This window comes from Hirundo rustica, chromosome 5 (genome assembly GCF_015227805.2).
Source record: "Hirundo rustica isolate bHirRus1 chromosome 5, bHirRus1.pri.v3, whole genome shotgun sequence".
In the NCBI taxonomy this organism is placed as follows: domain Eukaryota; kingdom Metazoa; phylum Chordata; class Aves; order Passeriformes; family Hirundinidae; genus Hirundo; species Hirundo rustica.
This window is the reverse complement of record NC_053454.1, coordinates 72,715,117-72,737,476: the sequence shown is the minus strand read 5'-3', so window position 1 is coordinate 72,737,476 and position 22,360 is coordinate 72,715,117. Positions and strand designations below refer to the sequence as shown.

At 39.2% G+C, this 22,360-nt stretch overlaps 1 protein-coding gene across 8 annotated transcripts in view; it reads left to right on the top strand.

Annotated features, from left to right (window-relative positions):
- INPP4B (inositol polyphosphate-4-phosphatase type II B) overlaps nt 1-17,723 on the top strand; it is a 281,153-nt gene extending 263,430 nt beyond the window's left edge. For 5 of the 8 annotated variants that reach the window (XM_040063946.2, XM_058420537.1, XM_040063942.2 and 2 more), the window contains one exon: nt 12,234-13,595. In XM_040063946.2, the coding sequence (XP_039919880.1) occupies nt 12,234-12,408 (175 nt within the window). In that variant the 3' untranslated portion in view covers nt 12,409-13,595. Of the gene's footprint in view, nt 1-12,233; nt 13,596-13,636 lie in introns of those variants that run through there. The other 3 variants (XM_040063948.2, XM_040063947.2, XM_040063945.1) reach the window with 2 other exon arrangements.
- Nucleotides 17,724-22,360: the final 4,637 nt, after the last annotated feature.

The following is a 22,360-nucleotide window of genomic DNA, read 5'->3' as shown; positions in this document are numbered from 1 at the left end:
CAGCAATGTGTTACTTCAATAGCTACTTTTGAAAGTCTCTGCAACTCAAACCACAGATGTTAAAACTATTGGAATTAAATGAACCCCCTCTGAATCGTAATCCTTGAATAGACTAGGGTGTTTTTCATTATAAGGTTTATTAAATGAAATATATACTACAATGGACTGGAAAAAGTCAAATGATCTTATGTGGCAAAAATAAAAACTTGAAGCTCGCTATCCATACTCCATTGGGTATGGAATGCCAAAAGAGAAATAAAAGACATTTTATTGTTAATGTTCTGTACCACATTGTGATGTAGCCCAAAACGGACAATTGCTTGCTCGTAAATCTCTTGTTTTTTCTTTTATTCACACTCTAGACAAAAATCAAGTCCGTCCTTCAAAAATATTCTGTTGTCAAGGGAGACTGAAAGTTTAAGTTGTCACCCATCATGCTTGACTGTTTATGGTGCTGGAGAGAAAATCTGAGGCTTGTGGGGTTCATTTTTTAGGTGATGCAGTGGCAGTGCAAGTATGGGCTGGAGATTATGAGGCTCTGAAGGTGAGGGGAGGAAAAATACGTTGGGCAGTTGGCATTGGAGAAGTTACTTCCAAAGCCCATTGAATTCAGTGCAACACTTACAATGCAGCTGTTTCTATCATGAAACTTTAGATACCTATTGTATGCATGCCTGGCTAAGGACTCCAGTTCCCAGTACTCTCCTGGGAGGGATGGTTGGTAGCCTGGTTTAGGGGCCCTGAGTCATCCTGAGGATGTTCTGTAGATGTAGGGGAAGCCTGGGCTATTAAATTTCACTCCCAAAGACTCGCCACTCATGGTGAGGGAACGTTGCCCTTTAAAGGAGTTGGATCAGATCTGGGAAGTGTATTCTGTAGTTATCATGGTGAGCAGCTGAAGATAAAATAAAGGTAGGAGGGCAAAACTTAGCATGAGGAAAATTTTGCTGACGTCACCACCTGCTGTGCTTTTAAACATATGCTCATCACTAGACACTTAATTTATTTATTATCATGAAGTCAAGGAAGCCAGAAGTTATTAAAAAAAAGGAATGTGTAAGAAGCTAAACGTGTGCAGTTAAGTTGTTGTTTAAACTTTATGCTACAACATATTGGCTGCTTCCTTTGCTTGTTTGCTCTATTCATATGATAAAATAACTACTGCAAGCTTTGAAATAAGGGTAAAAGTCCACTTTGATTACTTGCCTTGTTTACATAGAGAGCAGTAGCCATTAAGCAATGTAGTTACAGCTCCCTTACCCTAAATTATTTATTTTCATAGGAAAACTTTATTTGATGACTCTTCTAGATGAAGTTACTTAGCTTACATGATTTTGGCAACATTATGAGTTCTGCAAATATTTAGCCATTTTGAGTAGATAGATGTGTAGAAGTTATACTTCTATACTGAAGAATACTTTTTCAGTATTTCATTATATGTTGCTCTAATTTTTCTACCATTGTAATTCAATGGGTTTATTTTAAAAAAAAAGAGAACTTGTGATCAGTGTTCCTTAGTAAAAATATGCAGCTAATCGTTTGAATGATTGGGAGGGAGAGGAAGCTTTCTAAATGAAGCATGTCCTCTTTATGAAAGTAAGTGTTTGGTAGAGCGCCCTTTCCTTGCCCTCAGGTTGTCTGTTGCTTCTTCAGTTGTTAAATCTGTACTCAGGAGAACATTATTGGTCAAATGTAAACCCATTATTTTTCCACTGAAATTTCCATTATCTGTGAGCAATTCCATCTTGGGGGGGGAATTATCATATTTTACATTTTCTACAGTGTTCTGCACGCATTTCATTACTGTGCCCCGTACGTGGGACAATGTCATTCATTATTTCATGCACCCAAGTACTCTGTCTGCATTGACGAGCACGCTTGTCTGACACGTGCAGCTGCTGGCCTGCACTCATGTGTCTTTAGCTTTGTTTGACTCTCGTCTGCCATCATTAACAATTTGTGCAAGGGGCAAAACCAAAGGAAAGTAGTTCAGGGAATTGAGAGTGCCTGCTTTAACCAGCTCTCACGTTCTGAGAGAGCAGGAAGGATGTTATGAGCCACGTGGTACATAAGGAGTGCACAAGCCAATCCCGTCCCCTGTGTACATTAATGAGATAACAAGAGATGCCTGTAGCTCAGCAGAGATAATTTTTTAAAATTGCTTTTGCTGTTTAATTGCAGCTTTTGTGTTTTACAGATTTTATTTAAGGTGTCAGCACATTAGTAGCGTATTTAACAAACGCAGAATTGAATACTAATTAAAAAAGACAAGAAGACTCCTTTCCATGTGTATAGCAGGCTCTGGCAAGATGATGTGAACTGATGATAAGTTTTTAATAAAGGGTAATTGAGAATAAAGCTACAAGAATAATTGAGATCTTATTAAAAAAGCAAAATGATTTCGTTACCAGAAGCCTGTAAGTGCTGTCCGACAGCACAGAAGCTCAGGATTATCCAAAAAACAGGGACAGCATCACCCTGCCCAGATTTTTTTTGGATTTTGGCAGCACTTTTTCCTAGTCCACTGGCCATGAGCAAGTGCTAGAGAGGACTGTGAGTACCAGCACCCCTCACTCAGCCGGAAAGGCAGTATCATTCCCAATGAGGTTAATGTGGGATGAGTTGCAATGTTACTGAAGGGCGTTAGCATTTATTAGAAATTAAAAAGGAAGCAGAATTCCTTATGGCCTGACACTGTGGGCTTTTGGAGGGGATGAAATGTTTCTCATTAACAACCTATGAGCTTTTTGCTGCACTGTAGATTTTTCTGCGTGAGGACCTGGCCTCATATTTACTCAATCCAAAGACCTCAAGCATATGAATAAATGTTACTGATTTTCCTAGCGATTAAAGAAAACATGGCCAGAAACAAGAGCAATACCAGGATTTAATGTGTCTCAGACCGGTGTTGAGAACTATATTCTTATAAAGAGAGTGTAAAATCAGAGGTGCTGGCACTGCCCCCAGCACAGCCTCAGTCAGTGTTGTCTGATATTTTGAAGTTATTTCAAGATACAGGGTTTTTCTGGAAAAGTGAAGCAGTGTTTTTCTAAAGTGGGAACACCACGATGTGATGATACACTGAAATGTTTCTGAAACTGTTTTCCTTTCAGTGTGCAAAATAAGCAGAGCACATAATAGAGCAGAAAAATGCACTGTAGACAAAGATAACTCTCCACCATCCCAGTGAGAGATTTGTATCCTCTTGCTACCTCCCATCATGGGCGAGGAAGGAAGGAAGGAAATGCTCCAACATTGCTACTGGCTTGCTGCTTCTTCAGAAGAAAATAATGGATGAATGTTTCCCACAAATTCTTGAATGTTTCTAACTTTTTTTTATGCTTTGGATTTTTCATAGTAAAACACTCTCTTTTCCCAAATATATTCAGAAGTAGCATCCGTTAGGCTTGTGATTGCAATTAGCAGCAAAAGTGGAAAGCCCCATTGCTGTTCTGCTCGGCAGTTGCATATGTAGCTTGCTGAACATGTGCTTGGGAACATTCATGCTCAAAATATCTCAGATCCTGAGACTCCAAAGTTTCAGGAGTTGGCAGATTCTGTAGATGGTGCCAAGGCATTGTAGTGAAAACTCTGGTGAGAATGTTTCCTCACTACTGATTGTGTGTTTGAGAGAACACAGTCTGCAACACAGGAAAGACTGGCTTTGTAACAGATTAATATGTATCTGATAGTTCAGTCCAGGTCAGGAAGTAAATTGTCATTTTTTTCATCTGTCAGAGACTTAGCTGATGGTTAAGTGATGCTGACAGTGTAGTGAACTCCTCTTCTGCTCAGAGAGTCCTGAGCATAGTTCATAGAGCTTATCCTGAGAGCTGCATCTTTGATCTTTGGCAAACTGACAATTGCTGTGACTGCACTGAGCAAAACCACGTCCTCCAGCTCTTTGCAGCAGTAAGAGAAATGTAGCATTATTATAGAGAGGAAGATATTTGCACCTGCGTTATAAATTATTTACTCCTTTCTGCCAGCAAAGATTTAGGAATGCAGAAGGTAAATATATGGCTGATTGAATCTTAGTCTTTAGTGATCTCTCATCTTCCAGAAGTCTTTTTTTTTTTTTTCCTTGATACTGCGGGCAAAACAGTATGGGTTTTCATCTCTTTGTTCTCCCTGTCAGTGCAGTGCTATTTTTGCTTAAAAAGTGAGTCTGTGCTAATATTGTCTTTGTGAGATACGATGAACTTACTAACAACTCTGCAGTAGCATTAAAAAAAAAATCCTTACAAATGCAACTTAGCAACTGAAGACAAAAAGCTTATATTCAATATCTTGTTTAAAAGATTTCACTTTCAGTTCTCCTCCTTGGTACTTGGGAAAGAAAATTATTTCCTTCTGAAGAACAGGCTCCAAAACTTAGGCCATCTTCTAAAAAGATACTAGAATAAAACAAGTAAGAGGAAAGAATTGAATTCACTCCTAATTTCTCATAGAAAGGTTTATTCCTCTAAGTCTCCACATTGTATCTTAACAGAAAAGACAAATGCATTCAAGGCATTTAAATGAGAATTTTATCCAGCCTTGTCATTTTCCCTGAAGGAAGTACATGGAAAAAGTTGCGTGTTTCAGATCCAAATAGAATTTTCCTTGCATTTTACAAAGTTCTCTTAAAATCTACCTGCTAAAGAGAAGAGAAGGTCGTTTATTGATAGAGCTGTTGGGACACAATTTCCAGGTTGCTACAGTCTGCATCCCAGCCTATGCATTTTTGGATAGGTTGTTTTGGTTAGCTCCCTACCTAACCAAAGCAGGGCTACATCTTTTGTTTCTGCTAGCAGCTAAACTCAGATTTAGGTGCATTTTTGTTTTGTGGTTGGGGAATCTATATGTGCACAAATTCCCCTCGTATAAATATACCCACATACCGTGTGCGCTGCTCCAAGAACAGCTGGGATCAGAACAGATCAGATCTCAAACTGATTTTGTGGTTTTTAAAAAATGTATCAGTGTTAGGTGAAAGTTTTTAATGAACTGGCATTATTTAGCTGAAAGGGAATAGCAGTTGGCAGTGGTTTATGACTCACACTTGGGTTAATCCCATGAGGAGACTGTGTGAGTCGGTGTCACTAATGAGAAGCAGTCACATCTCTCCTTTCGTATATCTCCAACTGAAGTTGCAAAAAAACCAGCATGTCACAACATTCAAATTCAGAATTCCTGCTGTTCAGCACCCTCCTCCCTTAGAACACCCAAATTAGAGATGCAACATAGATTAAATGATCTGTTTACACCAGCAGTTCTCTGACCTTAATTTTGTCACCCTACCCATAGATTTGAACACCTAGAAATGAATGACAGGTTTTAAGCATCATCTTTCACACACGTCTGTAAACTAGTGCAGGAAGCCTTTTCTGCCTCTCCAATCAGCTCTGCTACTTGTTCTCAGCATGGGAGAAAAGACTAAAAAAATCTTTGCCCAAGGAAAAGGGATGACTCACGAAGATTTATTTTCATGGTCAACAGAAAGTATTTAAACCTGATTAGACATATGAAAGAATTTATCGTGGATTTATGTTTCACTGTGCTATGTGAGCTAAATGTATAAGCACATCTTCAGTAAAACTTTCTTGCTGTGACAGAAACAGTCTGGAAACCGGTGTGACTCACTAACCAATTAAGCCAGTGACATAACCTTATGGAAGGGAAATGTAGGTATTCAGAGCTTAAGTGAAGGTAAAACCCATGGGGTTTTGCTTGGTTGTTTTCCTGCACAGAGATCCAGACCACATTTTCTTTAGATTTGGTTGTACATTGGACTGAATTTCAGACCTTGCAAGAGAAGCTTGTCAGAAAAGATTTAGCAATTTTGTCCTGAGAAATTCCCATATATCTGTAATCCTAATACTTTATAGAAGAATGTCTAGGAAGATTATTAGAGCTGTATTTTTTGATAGAAAGAGAAATCTTTGTAGAATAGATGTGTAATACTGCAGAGCACTATTGGTAAATAGCAGAATGAAGCAGCAAATCCTTTCCTTGGAGTATACTAGAGGTGAATATCGTGTTTCATAAACTTCTCAGCTGTCTTGACAGGTAAAGAGGAATCTCTTCTGCAAACCCATCACTTTTCAGTTCTGCAGCTAATCTCTGCCACAGTCACCACAATGACACTGCAGGACTTGAAGCCTCCACCCACACTTGTAAATTGAAAACCACGGCAGGGTAGATTCTAGAACATGATCTCAGTCATTTTGTACACTGAAATTATTAAATGTCTCCTGGTATAGTCTTGGCAGATTTAGTGTACTCTCAAGTGATTCCAGGGCAGTTTGGGAGTTGGCATGACAAAGGTACTCTTCCCATGTGGCAGGATCTGGTTGTCCATTTTGGCAGATTAAGGGACACGGGCACGGAAAATCAAAATTGGTTTTGCTGTTAAGATGCTGAGGGTGGATTTAACCTGCTAATGCAGGTGTCATAAATGCACCAGTGACAAAAATTGTGATTCTAACTGGGATTTTTTCTTTATGTTTCTTATATTTTCCCTGTAACAATTTTGTCAATGGGTTTTTTTTACCACGTAGATGCTCTTAATGTTGAGGGGAAAACATTCTTACAGGCATTCTGCATCAGTCACAAATTAATTCTTCTGCAATCAGCAGAGATTTCTGAAGTGCTAGGATTAACACTGGTAGAGATGTGTATTATCCAGTAGCATATGTTTTATGTATATATTAGATATAAAGCTTGAAACTGCCCTTTTTTCATCTACTCTCTGGAGTTATTGGCACGTTAAAAGTAAACACGGACAAAATAGTAGGGGTGTTGCTCTGTGGTGAACCAACAATGTGGGAGATGTTTCCATAGCCCAAAGCTGGAGTGAGTTGTGCTGTTTAGTTACCTGCAGTGCAGGGTGTGTGACTCTTTCACTCGCCCTGGGAAATCCAAACACAGCTGAGCTGATAAAATAGGTCAGAAATCTGCACATTTATAATTATTTTGACTTCAAGGAGAACACATACGCAGCAGAGCAAAAGAGCAACAGTGTAAACTGAATTTTGACTTCAGCATTCCTTCCACAGGATCCCTGTCTGTCCATGTGATCACATAAGACAACAGGGTTTCCCTGGATGTGGTTGTGTGGCTGTAAGGCCAAGTGTCGCCTTTCCTGTTATTAAATACTGCTGCAGGAGGGTTTCTTTATTAATCTGTTGCTCTGTACTGAACTGCTATGGCCTGTCCACAGTAGTGCTTAAAATCTGCACCCTGCCCTCAGCTGAGCCTTCAGTAGCTTTAATTTTTAGCTCTGGACAGACTGAAACCCCATAATAGCTTTGAGCTCCAAACCCCCAGTTATTTCATAATAGCTGTTTTTCAAGATCTAGGTGTCTTATCATCGTGATTGCACCATGAATCCGCTGCTTGGTCCGACTCAGTGGCCAAGCCTCGAGTTATATGATGTGCTTTCCTTTTTATTTCCTAAATAAGGCATTAGAAAAGTCACGTGTTATAACCAAACAAGGAGAGAAGAAAGGAGTAGGGAAATAGAGGGTGCCAGCACAAGCAGCAAGAGTAGGGAAAAACTTGCAGCACAAAAAGGTAAAACAGGAAGAGGGGGTTTAGTGGGACAATTTGATAAACAGATTTGATAAACAGTCTGGGGCTTTTTGGTGTATATTTAAACGGCAGTTCTCTCTAAATCACTGACTGAATTCCTCAGTATTCTTAGATCTGAGACTGCTCATCAGTTCCAGCAGTGCTGGTTGTTTTGAACTGAGATTATAGGATCATGTAAGCAGCAAAAATTGATTTCTAGCATCCTCGACTTTATTTAGTGGCATGTAGGTTTGAGGGAAAAAAATTGGAGTTATTGACAGCGGTGTGCATCAGAAAAAGAATAATTGTGAAGATCGCTGATACAGAAGATATCTCTGCTGGTTCCCTTCCTGTATCTTCCATTTTCAAACAGTGCATAACCACTTTTTTATTTTTAAAAACTGTTGGAAGTTTATTGTGTGGACTTTATCTTTCAACATAAAATTTTGTTTTCTGATATTCCTTTATATGTTTTAGCTGAGTTCTGCTCTGATACCGAAATCCTTCAGGACTAGGCTGAGACCTGTTTATTTCCTTCTGAATCATGTTTTATTCTTCTAGATGTTGTAGTACAGCAGTTTCATTCAGGCAAGGAGATGTTCACAAGGATCCCATCTTTTCTCTTTGAAAAAGTTAAGTCTGCCTTCTTGAACTGTAGTGCTGTACATTGATACAGGTGATTATTCTCTGAAGTGTTTCAGTCAATCCCAGTAACATGCATAATGTATAAAATTAGGATGCTTTCATTGCAAAAACTTCTTTAGAGAAGCTGCTTCTTGGAAGCTGCTTCTGAATTTGACTGTCTTGAAATAAAAAGAATAGGTAAGTTATCAAAATTGTGATAAGACTGAGAACTGCTAGCAATCCTTTCTATTTGAAGAAATGTCTCTACTCTTGTCAGGTGGGATTCTAGAGAAGCGTCTTACTTTTGCTATTTTTCTGTGTCAGCAGTGGAGTTTGACAAGAAAAACACAGCAGGGCCAGAAACTTCTTGCTTGAATCTGTCTGCAGAAAAGGGAAAATTCCTTCACTGCACAAAAAGAAAAGTGCAGTAGGACACGAATTCAAACTGTAGTCACCGCTAGCACAAGGGACCCCTGTTGACAGAAAGCTGCCTATTTATTCTGCCTTAAGAACTCCTGTAGAACAGTTCAGCATTTCCAGTGTCACTAATAACTGGAGTTGGAAAAGTTCTAAAAAGAGAAGCATGCATCCCAAAGTGTGACAATCATCTCCAAAATCCTTGTACAGGGACATCAGTGTGGCTGATAATCAAAAGCCAAAGTGTGCCCTCATGTGTGTGCTTGACTCTATAGGGGCTTGAGAGGCTTTTTCCTCACACTATTTTCATCATCTCTGCTTCACTGCTTTGAGGTTCAAACGATCTATCATCTGAATTTGAAAACAACAGAAAATACCTGCTGTTTTGCCTTTGTCTCATTTGATAAGCATGCAGCATTATCCCAACAGGAGTTTGAGATGATAAAACATCAAATGAGACAGAAGGCTGGCTGAAATGGTTATATTGTCATTAACTTACAGCACCCTTGGCTGTTACCATGTATTTTGCTGTGCTGTAAGTCTCAAATGAACAATTTGAGAGTAAATGAATAAAAATCGTATCATAGGTTAGTGGGGTGTTCATGACTCCAGATGTTACAAACTTAGAAGCTTTCACTACTCCTGTTAAAATTATTTGTGAAATAGAAACTTGCTGGTTATTTTGGGAGTCACCTCCCTTCTCTTTTGTGTTGAAGTCCAGTTTGTGATGGAGATAACACGTGAAACTATGGCTGTACCTTGACACATTAGCATGTAGCACTCTGTTCTGGTTGTGCTGTCAGCCAGAAGCCAAATAAATCCAGCTGACGGGGCCCTAGCAGGATTCCTGCTGTTTGCAGTGAAACTTCTCCAGGGTTGGATGAGCCAGGGGAAGCAGGGTTATGATGCTGACAGCTGGGTGTAGGGCCTTGTGTTTTTAATAGTCACTGCAGAGGACACTTTTAGGTGCGTTGGAAGGCACCGACACTGCAGTGCATTGAAAAATATGGGCAGAGCCTAGCAAGGCATCTGACCCTGATCAAATCTTCCTCTCAAGTTAGAAGCATGTTTAGCTGTTCTGCTCAGCCTGTTCTTAGGTAGCTAATAATGGAGTTGGATCCTCATGCCCTGTTTTGAGGATGTCTTACTCAATCATGCATAGAATGATGTGACTAATTTGTGGAACAGAAGTCCCTGTGCATCAGCTGTTCACGGTCGTTTTCCTGGGGGAAGATAGAACTTTTAACGTTAAAAGACACTGATCATTCTCTTCAGCATATCAAAGGACAAATGTACTGTAGGCTTTTCTATTGGGAAAAAAGTAATAGAACAAATGGCTTTTATCTGTATTTTCATCACTACCCCTGCATAAATCTCACTGAGGCTAATGGGACTTGCAGCAGTCCCACTGCTGAGATGTGATCCAGCAGAACGAGGCACAGCACCGAAGCAGGAGGGTTCCTCCCTGTAGGGACAGCCTGCAAGTTGTGACTCAGCCTGCTTGGAATGAACCATGGGCGTGCGAAGCCAAGGCTCTCGTACCCCATCCATCTGATTAACCCAGTGGCTGTGCTCAGCTTTCCTGCTGCCACATGGAGCTCTCCACACATGAAAAGTGTGGTCTCTGCATCCACTCAGCACATATGATATGTCTGTGATGGAAGAGAGGGGAAACAAAACTCCCCTGGACCCTGTGACTGGGAAGGGAGAGCTGGGACTATGAGGGTTGAGCTAGAGCTCTGAATTGTGGGCATAATGGGAGTAAAACCTGCAGGCTCACCTTGAAGAGTTGGAAGGGGGTATGGGGACAAAGGGTCAAACCTGTGGGATGCTGCAGAGATTAAGAAAAAAAAGGAAAACCAGCAAGCAGCAGGCTCTTCAAAGTATCTAGAAATACGTGGTGAAGGACAACATTGACCTGAGAACGATAGAGTTAGTCCTCACAGCTGATCACAAATGGTAATGTTGACACTGTGAGCAGAAGAGGAAGGAAGCTGTGTGGGGGCACCCTAGGACAGAGGCATTAACTGGGGTGGTTAATGCACAGAAACACAGAAAATTACTGATTTCAGTGTTGACAAGGCCGATAAATCATGCAATTCGCTTCATTCCTTGATAGTTTCTGAGAGGATGTCTACAGTACAGTTTGAGTTCTGCCCAAGTTCTATCCATGGACACTTGAAATCTGTAGACCAAAAGCAGCAGACACACTGCCACCAGAAATTGCTTTGTCCTAGGTGAAAATAGTAGGTATTTTATTCTTTTATCTTTTATTTTGCTGTATAAAATAGTATGTGTTGACCTCTTTATTAGTGTAACACACAGATTGAATGTTCAAAGCAAAGAATAAGAACTTATTATGGAAGGCTTGTTCAAAGGAGAAATTGGGCAAGGAATGGTTTTGATCAACTCCTTGCCCAGAATTCCACCTGTAAATGCAGCTCCTGCACCTCTCTTGCTATCCAAGTTGAAGAAATGCAACATTCCCTTTAACACACAAGTCAGAAAGGCAGGCTTTCTGTAAGGTGATGTGGCTGCTGCTGTCTTCAGAGTATCCTTTTTGTCTTACCAGGGGCTCTGTGACATTATCTTTACTGTCCCATGGCCTCTTTCTGTCTGCCAGCATTTTCTTTCTTGAAAAAAAGAGCACACTTGTGACATGTGCTTCTGAAAAGGCAATGTGTTGTCATCCAATATATTTGGATATTCTCTAGTCCACAAAAAAGGGAAGTTGTCTTTTCATTGCAGGATATTCATAGTAAATAGAAAAACAAAAATCTTACCAGTCCTTACTGCCCAAAGGAAGTCTATATAAACAGAATTCTTGAGTATATGTAAGCAATGTTCAGAGGGACTGAAGAAGTGTGGTTGAAGTGTGAGTGATTCTACCCATAGAGAATCTGCCAAGAGTACAAGAGGGGAGCCTGGCAGTGGAAGTATCCCTGTTGCTCTGGTAGGACAGTGACCACACAATTTAGAGTGATTCAGTAGAACCTGCAAGCAGATTAGTTCCTGGTTGTGTTGCCTGAAGAATATACAAGGTGATTTACTGACAGGAATGTAAATGCAAGCCTTTAAATAAAAAGAACTGCTGTTGAATTTGAAATCAGTTACCAGCACTGATGAAGTTTTGAAGTCAATTTACCATAATTTAATACCATTTTAGAATAGGTGTTAGTGTGTCACCTTTTTCTTTCTGCCAGTGAACTTCATAATAGATACTGAAGCGGGACTGAAAAGCCTGTGAACACCGTGGAGACACTATTTTGTCAGTGTTGCATTGTGACATACTCATGGTCTTTTTTTCTTTGTTTCCATAACTTTTTTTTAACTTCCTTATTTCATTTCTGTTCTGTGTGCGTGTTCATTGTAGTGATAGTGTAGGTCATTGTGGAAGTTATTTAATGTTCACTTGTGAATACTACTCCAAGGCACCCAGCAAGTTGATACCTTAGTAGCTGTCCAGTCATCATGTTTCCTATGTCAGCTGTAGAACACAAGAGTTCTATTGAAGTACTTAGGTAAATCTGTTTCCTCAAGACCGCTGTGTACTTTCACCTTGTCAAAATGCCTGCGTGTTGGCTTTCTTTGCTGCTTAACTGCTGTTCTGTCTGTTCCTAACTTCCCCTGTTCAACAGCAGACAAACCCAGGGAGCACTGAATGAATCGGATGATCCCGAAACGGGCTGTCTAACTGATAACAAGCCAACTTCTCGACACTTCTATCCTGTCGCCTTGCTGCTTGTCAGCTCACACCTGCTGGTTGTGTGGCTTATTTTAAGTCTTGCTTTGCTATTAGCCAAATATCAATAAACTTCACTCGTGTTCCTTTCTTTTCTACAAACAGCAACAAACTAACTCTAGAAGAGAAGGAATTATGTTGTAATATTTCTACAATCTCAGACCCCAAGGATTCATCTTTAAGATACCAATGTCTGAAATGTACTGTGCTTTCATTCTTTTTTTTCTGAACTCCTAGAAGTATACTATGCATTGAGTGAATTGATTTGCTCTTTCTGTTCATGGTAAAGCTTTCCCACTGTAATTAGTGCAAAGAAAGCCCACTTAAAATGCTGTCACTGTACTGAAGTTGTGGAATCCTGAATGCTTGAACCCCTCTTTCCAGAGTAATTAGTCTGACAAAAAAAAAAATTAAAACGAATTTGCACAACACAAACTAACCCCTAGACAAATGTGGCAGGGCAATGGTTTGTGAGACTTCTCTTTCATTGTGTTTTTTTCGTTGTTACTAGCTGATGGGATTGTTTTCGTTTAATAAATGATTATTACTTTGCTACAACTAACTCTTTTCTGTAGAGTAACTAAATGGAATAGAATAAGTTCTGTTTTGTAATGAAATTAACCTGTTTGTAATTGTTGCTTTAGTTGCTTTTGCTTTCAAGACACTTTTATATTCTTTTTAACAAAGTCCTGTTTATGTCTTGACTTTGGCACTTGTGACTTTTGTACTGTATGTGGACGAACATCCTTCCTTTATAAAGCAGAGAGGTGGATTGGGCTGTTTGAAAAGCCATTCTCTCTTTTTTTCATTGCAAAGCTGAACATACAGGAAATGAAGCAGAGATGAAACTTTCCTTCACGAGGGCCAGACTTAATAAAATGCCTTATTCCTAGAATGCGCATTTTAGGGCAACGTATACTCGCACATATATAGCAAACAAATTGATTTAAAAAAAAAAAAAGGTATGAAAAGGCTTAAAAGGCAGATATATTTCTGGAATTAGAATAAAATATATCATTAAAGTATTTAATTTTTTTTTTTACTGAACTTTAAACCTCAAGGGCAGATATGTTAGGGGGGATGGAAAATCTTATCACCTATTTCTGAGGGCAATAACTGTACTGGGCCTGGCCTTGGATTTAATTTTGTAAGATGTATCATCACTCGTGGAAAACAAAAATGTAGAGTTGAATCTTTGTTATTTTTACTTCAACTGTTGCTGAAACTCTGCAATGAACAAATAAAGCATATTTATTTATTCTGTGTTTCATGAAGTTGTATTTTTCCCCCTTTCACTAGAGAAGGATGCCGCATAGAGAATGTTCTGAAGAATGTCAAATGCAGAAAGTATGCATTCAACATGATACAGCTGATGGCTTTCCCAAAGTACTACAGACCTCCAGAGGGGACATATGGAAAAGCTGACACCTAAGTTTAACAAAAGTGTAATCAGGAGCAGATATCTTGCTAATTAGTGAATATAGCAACCGCTGTTTATGACGTATGAATTGGGAATGTATAACCAGTGGAGGTGTTATTTTTATCAGGTTTTATCATTTTACATTCAAATGGATCTGGTTAGTCATTGTGAAATGAATACCATGCAAAAGAAAAGGACTGGATATTCTGAAAATCAAATATATTCAACTTACCTTGGTGAAGCTGAAGCTTAGCATGACTCATAAGCCAGCTGGAATTAGTTTTGGAGGTCATTTGATTGAAGATTAAAAAGGGAAATGGCATTTGCTGTAGGAATAGAGATTAGTAATCTGGAAGGTGGCATTCTGACTCCAAACCAAACCCTGAGATTTGATTTAAGGGATCTCTTAGTGCTGGAAGAGGTGTTTTCTGGAACCAGCAGAGCACTGAGGTCTTGATCACTAATGATTAAACCCTTCACATAAATGTTTATGAAAGATGCTTATGTTAATACCTGGGCTAAATATAATTTTGGTAATTACAATTAGCTTCTTTACATAAGCATGGTAATTCATAATATGTTTTTAGTAATTGCAACTCTAATTTCAGTAATTCCATTCTGATTCCCTACAGTTCATTTGGGTGTATGACTCTTGGTTTTCTGTACCCCAGCCAAATACCACTTATTTCACTTTCACATGAATCACACTGAAATCAGGGAGATGAATTCCACAAGTAAGGTGACCGGAATTTGACCTCCTATTTAATGTAAACCTTTAAAGTAAATTTTCTTTAGTGGTAGGGAAAATAAGTTGTATGTACAGGAGTTAACGTATCCTTAGGCTATGGAAACATGTATGTTATTACAAAGCCTGAAATTAATGCTATGAGGAAACTGCTGTACAAGGACTAGTTAGCCACTGCAGCTGATGTATATCAAACTTGTAATGCTGCAGGTAGACACTCTAGGATGAAGAACTATCAGCTATAAAATGGATGGTAATGCTCTGCCAGCTTGTGTTAGTCCTGAAATTTGTCTTGCAAAGAACGTTTGTGTTTTCTAATTGTATCTATTTATTACCACCTTCTGCCTCCCAGAGAGAAATACTATTTAAAACTCCCAGGTATTTGCTGGTTGCTGACCTTTGTGTAATCCATTCTTTTCATATCTAGAGCAGAAGTATGAGAAATTTATCCTAATGAAACTACCCTGGGAATTTGAGCATCTGTAGGAAATTGTAATTGCCATGGATAAAGAAGTAAATGCTTGTTTACTCCCGTGGAAGTCAAAGAAATCTCTATGCACCATGAGTTATAATGTGTTCTTTTTAGTCCATTAATACCCATTACTGGGTATAAATCTGTAACTATAACAGAATTTAAAAGCCTGATTCTGCAAATTCTATTTGGCTGATCCCATGGAACTGTGATCTATCATTTAGCTGAAGTTAAATCCGTCTTGTATATTTGCAAGATCAGCCTTTGGAGTTTGTAGGAAAACGTCAGAAAGAGATCCTTGTTCTAATATTCATAGACTTCAGTGGAGCCAGAAATTCACCTATACAATATATTAACTAATGGGAACATTTCTTTTCAAAGAAAGTAGGTAATGTAAGTAGTGTTTTGGTGCATTTTTTTTTCTATTATATAATGCGCTATCATTAATTGCTTCCTTGTTCTTGGAATGCATTACTTCAGTAGATGGCAGAAGAGTTGGCAACACATCACAGATAAGCTCAGACTGATGAGAACATAATGCCTTGATTTCTTCTTGCCATGTACCAGGAGAAGTGGACAATACTCGTTGGGTGGCTGGATATGTGCATAAATTAGTGTTTGGGTCTGTGAATATAATGTAGCTGATCTGTATGAAACTTTTTTTGTGGATTTATGGAGAGGATGTATTTATATCCTTCCTAGAAAAGTAGTGTTTTCTTCTGTCAGGCTGCTGCACTAGCCCTCACTATTTACATGTTTATTATTAGCTTAAAAGGCCCTGCATGTGCAGTTTAGAGATAGTAATAAATTCCTCATGGATCTCTGAAATAACCCCCCAAGTATGCAGTAGAGAATGCCAGCCATTGTACAGCAATTCTGAAACTATCTGTAAAAATCTCAGTGGGGATGGTGTTCCCTGCTGGGTGCTATAGGTACCTAGACTTCTTCATCTGAGTCCCATTGGCATTCTGTCAAGTTAAAAATATGAAATTATCTAGATTTTCTTGCCGGGAAAATAGTCTCTCAAGATTATGCCTCAGCATTTTAATTCTACCTGGGCTCTAAATTGCTGTTGTCACTGCTGTGTTATTTTTGTCTTGAAGTTCCTTTTCACGTTGAAGCCATGGATTTGATGAGAAAAAAGAAAAAATGGCACTGGATTACTGTCCTTTTTGTTTTAACAGCCATTCACAATAGGTTCTTGTGAAATTAAATAATATCTTTGCTAAAGGTAATTAAGACAAAACCCCAATCACATCAGTGGGCTGCAGTGGAACTTCATTGTGCTTGGGCCATTGCAGAGGAGTTGGCTGGGTTTTGTGCTAATACCAGAATTTTTCCCACTGATTTTTGGATTGGAACATCTGGTAGGTCAGGAGAGCTTTGTAAAGCCTGCTGAAGTGCTCCAGGTCTCCTGGGAAAGCCTCAGTAAACCAAAACAGGCTCAAATGTTTTGTTGTTTGGTCACTGCCTGCTGGGGGCCGCTGTGACCCCCACGGGCAAAGGCTGAGTTGTCAGCTGACCGTGGGTTCAAAATCCATGGGTTTTCTGCTTTGCCTTTTCTGAACAAACAAAGAGGGGTTTGCTGCAGGTTGATGGTTGTGTTACTTGGAGTACATTTACTCTTTGCAGCAGCTGCTTCCAGCCCTGTGGGTTGTCTGAGTGCCTGACAGAGGAGTTAAATCATCCCTGGCGTCTCGCACATTTTCTTGTAGCTCACTGCGGATAACAGAGGAGTACAACTAAAGAATTTAATTTTTAGAAGCAAACTACATTGTTTGTTTTGCAGAGGCATAAGGTAAGCATACTGATTTAGGTGGTGGCTTTGCAAACTGTTCCATACCTGCTCTCTTAAAACTTTTGTAATGTATAAAATAATCTGCTTTTAGAGGAGGGCAGTTCTCAAGGGCTAAAAGATGAAAGTTCAAAAATTGATCTGGCATCTAAAGCCAAATCTTGTCTTAGAGCAGATATTATTTGTGGAAATCAGATCAGGATCTGTCTTGAGGAATCCTGAAGTAAGGGCTTCTAGCTGTCAGTGTTTGTACCATGTATCACACACATGGGGGCTTTGTACCACAGAGTAGTGTCTAAACAGAGAGCTAGTCTAAAATACCTAAAAAAATAAGGAAAAGAATGTTTAAGTAATTTTTTCCCAGAAATTACTGTAATATTGTTATAATGTATAGCATGTCTATGACTGACATTAAGCAGGCAGGTCTTTTTTTCTGAAGTCTTTTGAAGAATTTAAAATATGTTCTGGTTAATGTTTATACTTGGACTTTTATGGAGCAATTACGAACCAAAAATTTTTAATTGTTACCTGATTTTTTCTATGTGAAGCTGTGTAGTTTGATGGAATCCTAACAATGTCTGTGTTACAAAGAAAAAATAATTAAGGAGGACTACTGAAACAAAGTATGAACGGAGAAGTAGCCTTAATGAAGTCCTTTGCAATGTTAATTTTTGTACTGTCTGAATTTTGCCATTACATAAGTGAAATGAGGAAATTAGCAAACAATTTTGTGTCTAAATCAGTCTTTCGTGATGAAAATTCACTTAGTTGCAGTGGAATAAATTGTAATGGTATTTGAAGTCTTCACTAGTAATTTAGGCATAAACAAGTGCAACACTTCATTTTGAAGCCTACTCTATAATATGCTTATTAAAAATTTCAGGAAAAACTTATTTTTATTTCTAAATTAAACACAAGTTCCAAGAAATCCCATGGTCCATTAAAAAAAAAAAAAAAAAAAAAGGCAGAAAATGCATTGGATGTTAACCAGTGTAATAAAGAAAGCAATTGCATTGAAAACTATGCAGCAAAATTTCTTGTGTGAATTAATGTATGTAACCAGTTAACAGTCTTAAATGAATATTGTGTCAGTTGGTTATGTTGTAAACTTGAAGCCATTGATATCTATATTTATGCTGTTTTTTATTATAAAGAAGTGTACTGTATAGGCAATGCCGTGAGACATGAATTTGCATCTTGCTTTTCACTTCCTTGAGGCTTAAAAGCAGATGTTTACAATGGAAATGCTTTAAAGTAATTTGGTCTTCTTGAAAACACAAACTTACCTTGTATATTGCATGTTTACAAAAAAAAAATACAAGTGTTTTTTTAGATGATAAAACCCTATAACTTCTCAGACTTCAGTCCTTAAAACATGATTTTTTTTCCCTTAGTCATGCTACACCTTGCCTGTTGTGTTGCCAAGCATTTGGCTTGCACTCTGCAGGACTCAAACATTTTCTCCTCTTTCTTTCATAGCATCTGCTGAATAAGTAACATAACAGCCATGACTATCAGCATGATACTCATGATCCAAGGTTAAAAACTTGCATTTGCTCAGACATGAGCAAGTCCTTCAGGATAAAGAAACTATAAGACACTTGTGAACCAGTGTCTTCCTGTTCCAAAGACCTGAAACATAAGGCACAGGATTTGTGTGCTGACTGGGAAAAAGAGTTGCACCACGAGTCTGACTGCTGTAAGGGTGCCCTGGACACGCCAGGTGCAGAGTGCTGAGATCTGAACCACACTGCCCTTATTTAGATCTCAGACTGTTGGCAGTGGTGTTTGGCTACTCTTTCCATGCAGGCAAAGTGCTTTAGAAGTTTTCAGCGCTTCTGTTTATGAATGGCCTGACTTCAAGACTTCTAAAATCCCAAATTTCTTTGGTACTTGTTTTCCTTCTGTGTACTTGGCCCTTGTGATGTTCCTGTCTTGCATTCTGGAGCACACGGGGCTGTGTATAAGCAACGTTAACAGGACTTCGGTCCACAGCATGTGTTTGTCCAGAGAAACAAAGCACAACTATAGGAATTCAATGCTTTTTATATTTCAGGACTTATCATTTTTGTTTCATTGCTGTCTGTAAGCCATGTCCATTGTACACTATGTGTATATTTTTATTTAAATAAATGTAATGTTTATTTTTTATGTTTCTGACTTTTTTGTTTGTTATTCATTTTTCATTGTCATGGCGGTGGTGTTGCCCAGAGGGAGGATTGTCCATACTGATGAGAGTGTGTTCCCTCCTAAAGGAGTTGGTGGGAGCCCACTCACAGCTCTTGTCACAACTAGGAGCAGAAATTTAGATTTCAGAAAAGTTCTAATACAACAGTTAAAAGCCTGCAGTGGCCAAAAGATTAATAGTTCCTATTCTTCTTAAAACGACTTTCATCTCAGAACTACGTGGGTCATGCATTTTCTAGTGCAAAGCAAACAAAACATTCACAAGCCCATAAGGAAATCCCTTTCACATAACTGTGGATCTGTGATTCAGGTGGGATCAACACCTTTCACAATGAAGACTTTCAAAGAGGTGATGTGTCGTGCTTTGTCTGGTATTTCATCTTCACCATCTCCGTGATGGCTTTTGGGAAGTAAGTGTGGGTTGCTTCTGTGCTGGTTTTTTTTGAGCTGCTGTTGGTATGTAGATTGATTATATGATCTCTCACCACAATGAAAGGTAAGTTCCTCATGGCTGGCTGAAATGTGGCAAACAGATCTTCTTTTTGGGTATGTGATAATATGTGGCTCATCAGTACTATCAGTACTATCAGTAAGAAGGTTGTTGCATAATTTAGTATCTCTGTTTATACTTTTAGCTTTACTGAGATATATTTAGTGAGATTTTAATTACTTGCAAGGTTCTCGATAACCTTTAGGAAACACTGGGAATTAGTGGTTCTTATGGAAATAAGTTAAAAAGCTGTTAGCATTCAGCTAACAGGAGCCTAGGAGTTTTGTCTCTTACTAATAAAAGTGAGTCTTTTAAAATTACGTTGTCTCACTTTGCATGTTTATGCAAAAATTCTCCACATCATCTGGGAGCTACTTTCTTCTCACGACAGTGTAAGAGAGAAAAAGAGAAAGAACGTACAGCTGCAGTGAGATGATAGAATAATATGATAGTAAAAATACGTTTTCACCAGTTCCCTTTCCAGTGTCACTTCAGGGCATGCTGCAGCGTGTGACCTGACGTTTCTGAGCCACCGTGTGCAGCGTTCTGCGCTGGGCCGACCGCTGCGGAGAGAACGTGTACACCAGTGCTGCTTCTGCTAGGCAAGAGCTCTCCTGTGAGCCTGGCGGTGAGCCTTGTACGAGTCGCAGCCTTCAGCAGCTGTGTGACGGGTGCTCTTTATGGAATTGAGGACAAGAAGGTCCTAGATGCAAACTAGACTGGGCTGCTTGCTCTGCCCAGCTAGACAGAGCCTTTGCATTTCTGTGCGCGCTGTCTGTGCCCAGTCCCAGCCCAGCACGGGAAGGAGAAGTACACTTGCCCTTACTATCCCAATAAGCTGGGATAAGAAGTTGGATTGACAGCTTTCTTCCATGTGTTTATTTACATTTTAATATTTCTTAGATGCTGTAGGAGAGGAAAAGGCAGTGACATTCCTGCCACTCCTGTCAGAAGCCCTGGCTTCTGTTCCCTCTCCTAACTCTGATGTCACTAGCGGAAGTGGGGCTTGCTCAGGGCAGTTCTCTCTGCTGCCAGGTTGTGAGCTTGCTGTGCAGGTGTCCTGCAGTCTCTCATGAAAACAAAAGGCTTCAGTCAGGGGACAGGAAGAGGAGGAAGGAAGGGGCTAATTCTGTCCCGGCAGCAATCCCTCTCCTGAGTGTCTGCCCCAGCGGTACCAGACCGCAGGTGCAAGGCGGGGGGAATAACAGAAGAACAAGGAAAGAGTACTGCTCTCTTCCCTAGCCAAGTCTACGTGCTACAGCTGTTTTCCATGGAACGATAATTTTGATTGCTGTAATTTACATGACTGCTGACTTGAATGGAATTAGGGCAACTGTCATAGACAAGCAGAGCAGAATTCACCCCTTGGGTGTTATCGTTCCTCAGAAGTTTCCTTTTAGAGGCAGAAAAGTTTAAGGTCTGGACCTAAAGTCATTATTCACAAGCCAAGAATCAGAAATGGGGCACTTCAGATGAGGAACTCCAAGGACCAGGTTTTGTGAGAGGTTTCAGAATCATTAATGTTTCTAGACTTTGTTGGTTCAGAACAGCAAAAAACATTTTGTTTGTACAAGGCCCCACACAGGAAGGACTTATTCATGGTCATGGCAAGGAAGTTGATGGCAGTTTCCTGTATATTATTATAATAAGTAACTGATGCTAACAAACTTGCACACAGAGGGAACTCGGAGTTCAGCTCATGGGACATGTGTGAAACACCCAGCAGATAAACATGTAGTAAAAATAAGAACACATGTTATAAAATCAGGGAGCAAAGAGGTCTATGGACTAGGTAAGGAAAGTTATGTTTAAGCTCTGCATTTTAGACTGCATTCAACTTTTTTCTTCACCTGAGACGTTCTTGGAGTTGGAAGGTTTTGCTGCTTTGTGACTGGTAGTAGCTATGATGGACATAGACTACAGGATTATCAACATAAATTTAAAAAAAAACAAAACAAAAACAAAACAAAAAATAGCACCTGAGCAAGTAACAAGACTGTTGTAAGGACTGTTGGTGATTGGCCAAACGGGTATTTGTGCAACAAGCTTTCTCATACAGGCAAAATGATTTTGAGGGAAAAATGGTTGTACCACTTGGTACATTGTCCCAACAGCCAGGGATGAGGACCGTGCTCAGCTGAGAAGGTAAGAAATGCAAGAATGCACTTTTATGCTTGATAAAAATTGTAATCACATCCAAAGATTACAAAACATTTTAGAGGTTAATTGCAAGTCTTGATAGAAAGTCTCTGCTGTACTTTCAGTTAAGTTTAAATAAGTTAATTATTTACACAGTTCCACAGGAATATTTGATACAAACCAAGGTAATTTTCAGCTTGAATTAAAAACAACCCCCAAACCCATAAAATAGCATTAGCTAGTATAAAACAATACTTCTAATGGCTACCATTACCTCTTCATGATAAACCACCTCCATGCTTCGTTGAAAGAGAGGATTATTAAGATTAAGATTTTTACTTTTTTAATATCAGTATGGGAAAGAGAAGTGATCATTTCATGCTGTTAACAGGGTTTTTTTGTGTGAATCCCGTCAGTGTGCTTAGCTATGAAATGCTGAATAAGAGTTCAAAAAACAAAAAAGTGGAGCACCCAGTCTATATTCAGGCATTCATGGGCATAGTTAATGGACATCAGCAGGGGAGATGTGATCCCAGACTTTTTAAAAATCAACAGGAAAGCAGTGCACACCATGCAATTCCCTTTTGCATTTAACTTATTAAGTCAAATCAATTTTTACCAGCACATAGGCTAGAGCTCTGGCACTTAATTCCTTTTGATCTTCCGCCTGCTAAATTCTGCTTCCCACTGTGCTGCCATGCAGTTTATTTTTAACAGATAATTTGTTTGGACACCATTAAAATGAAAGTATTACAACTTCTAGCACTACTAAGGC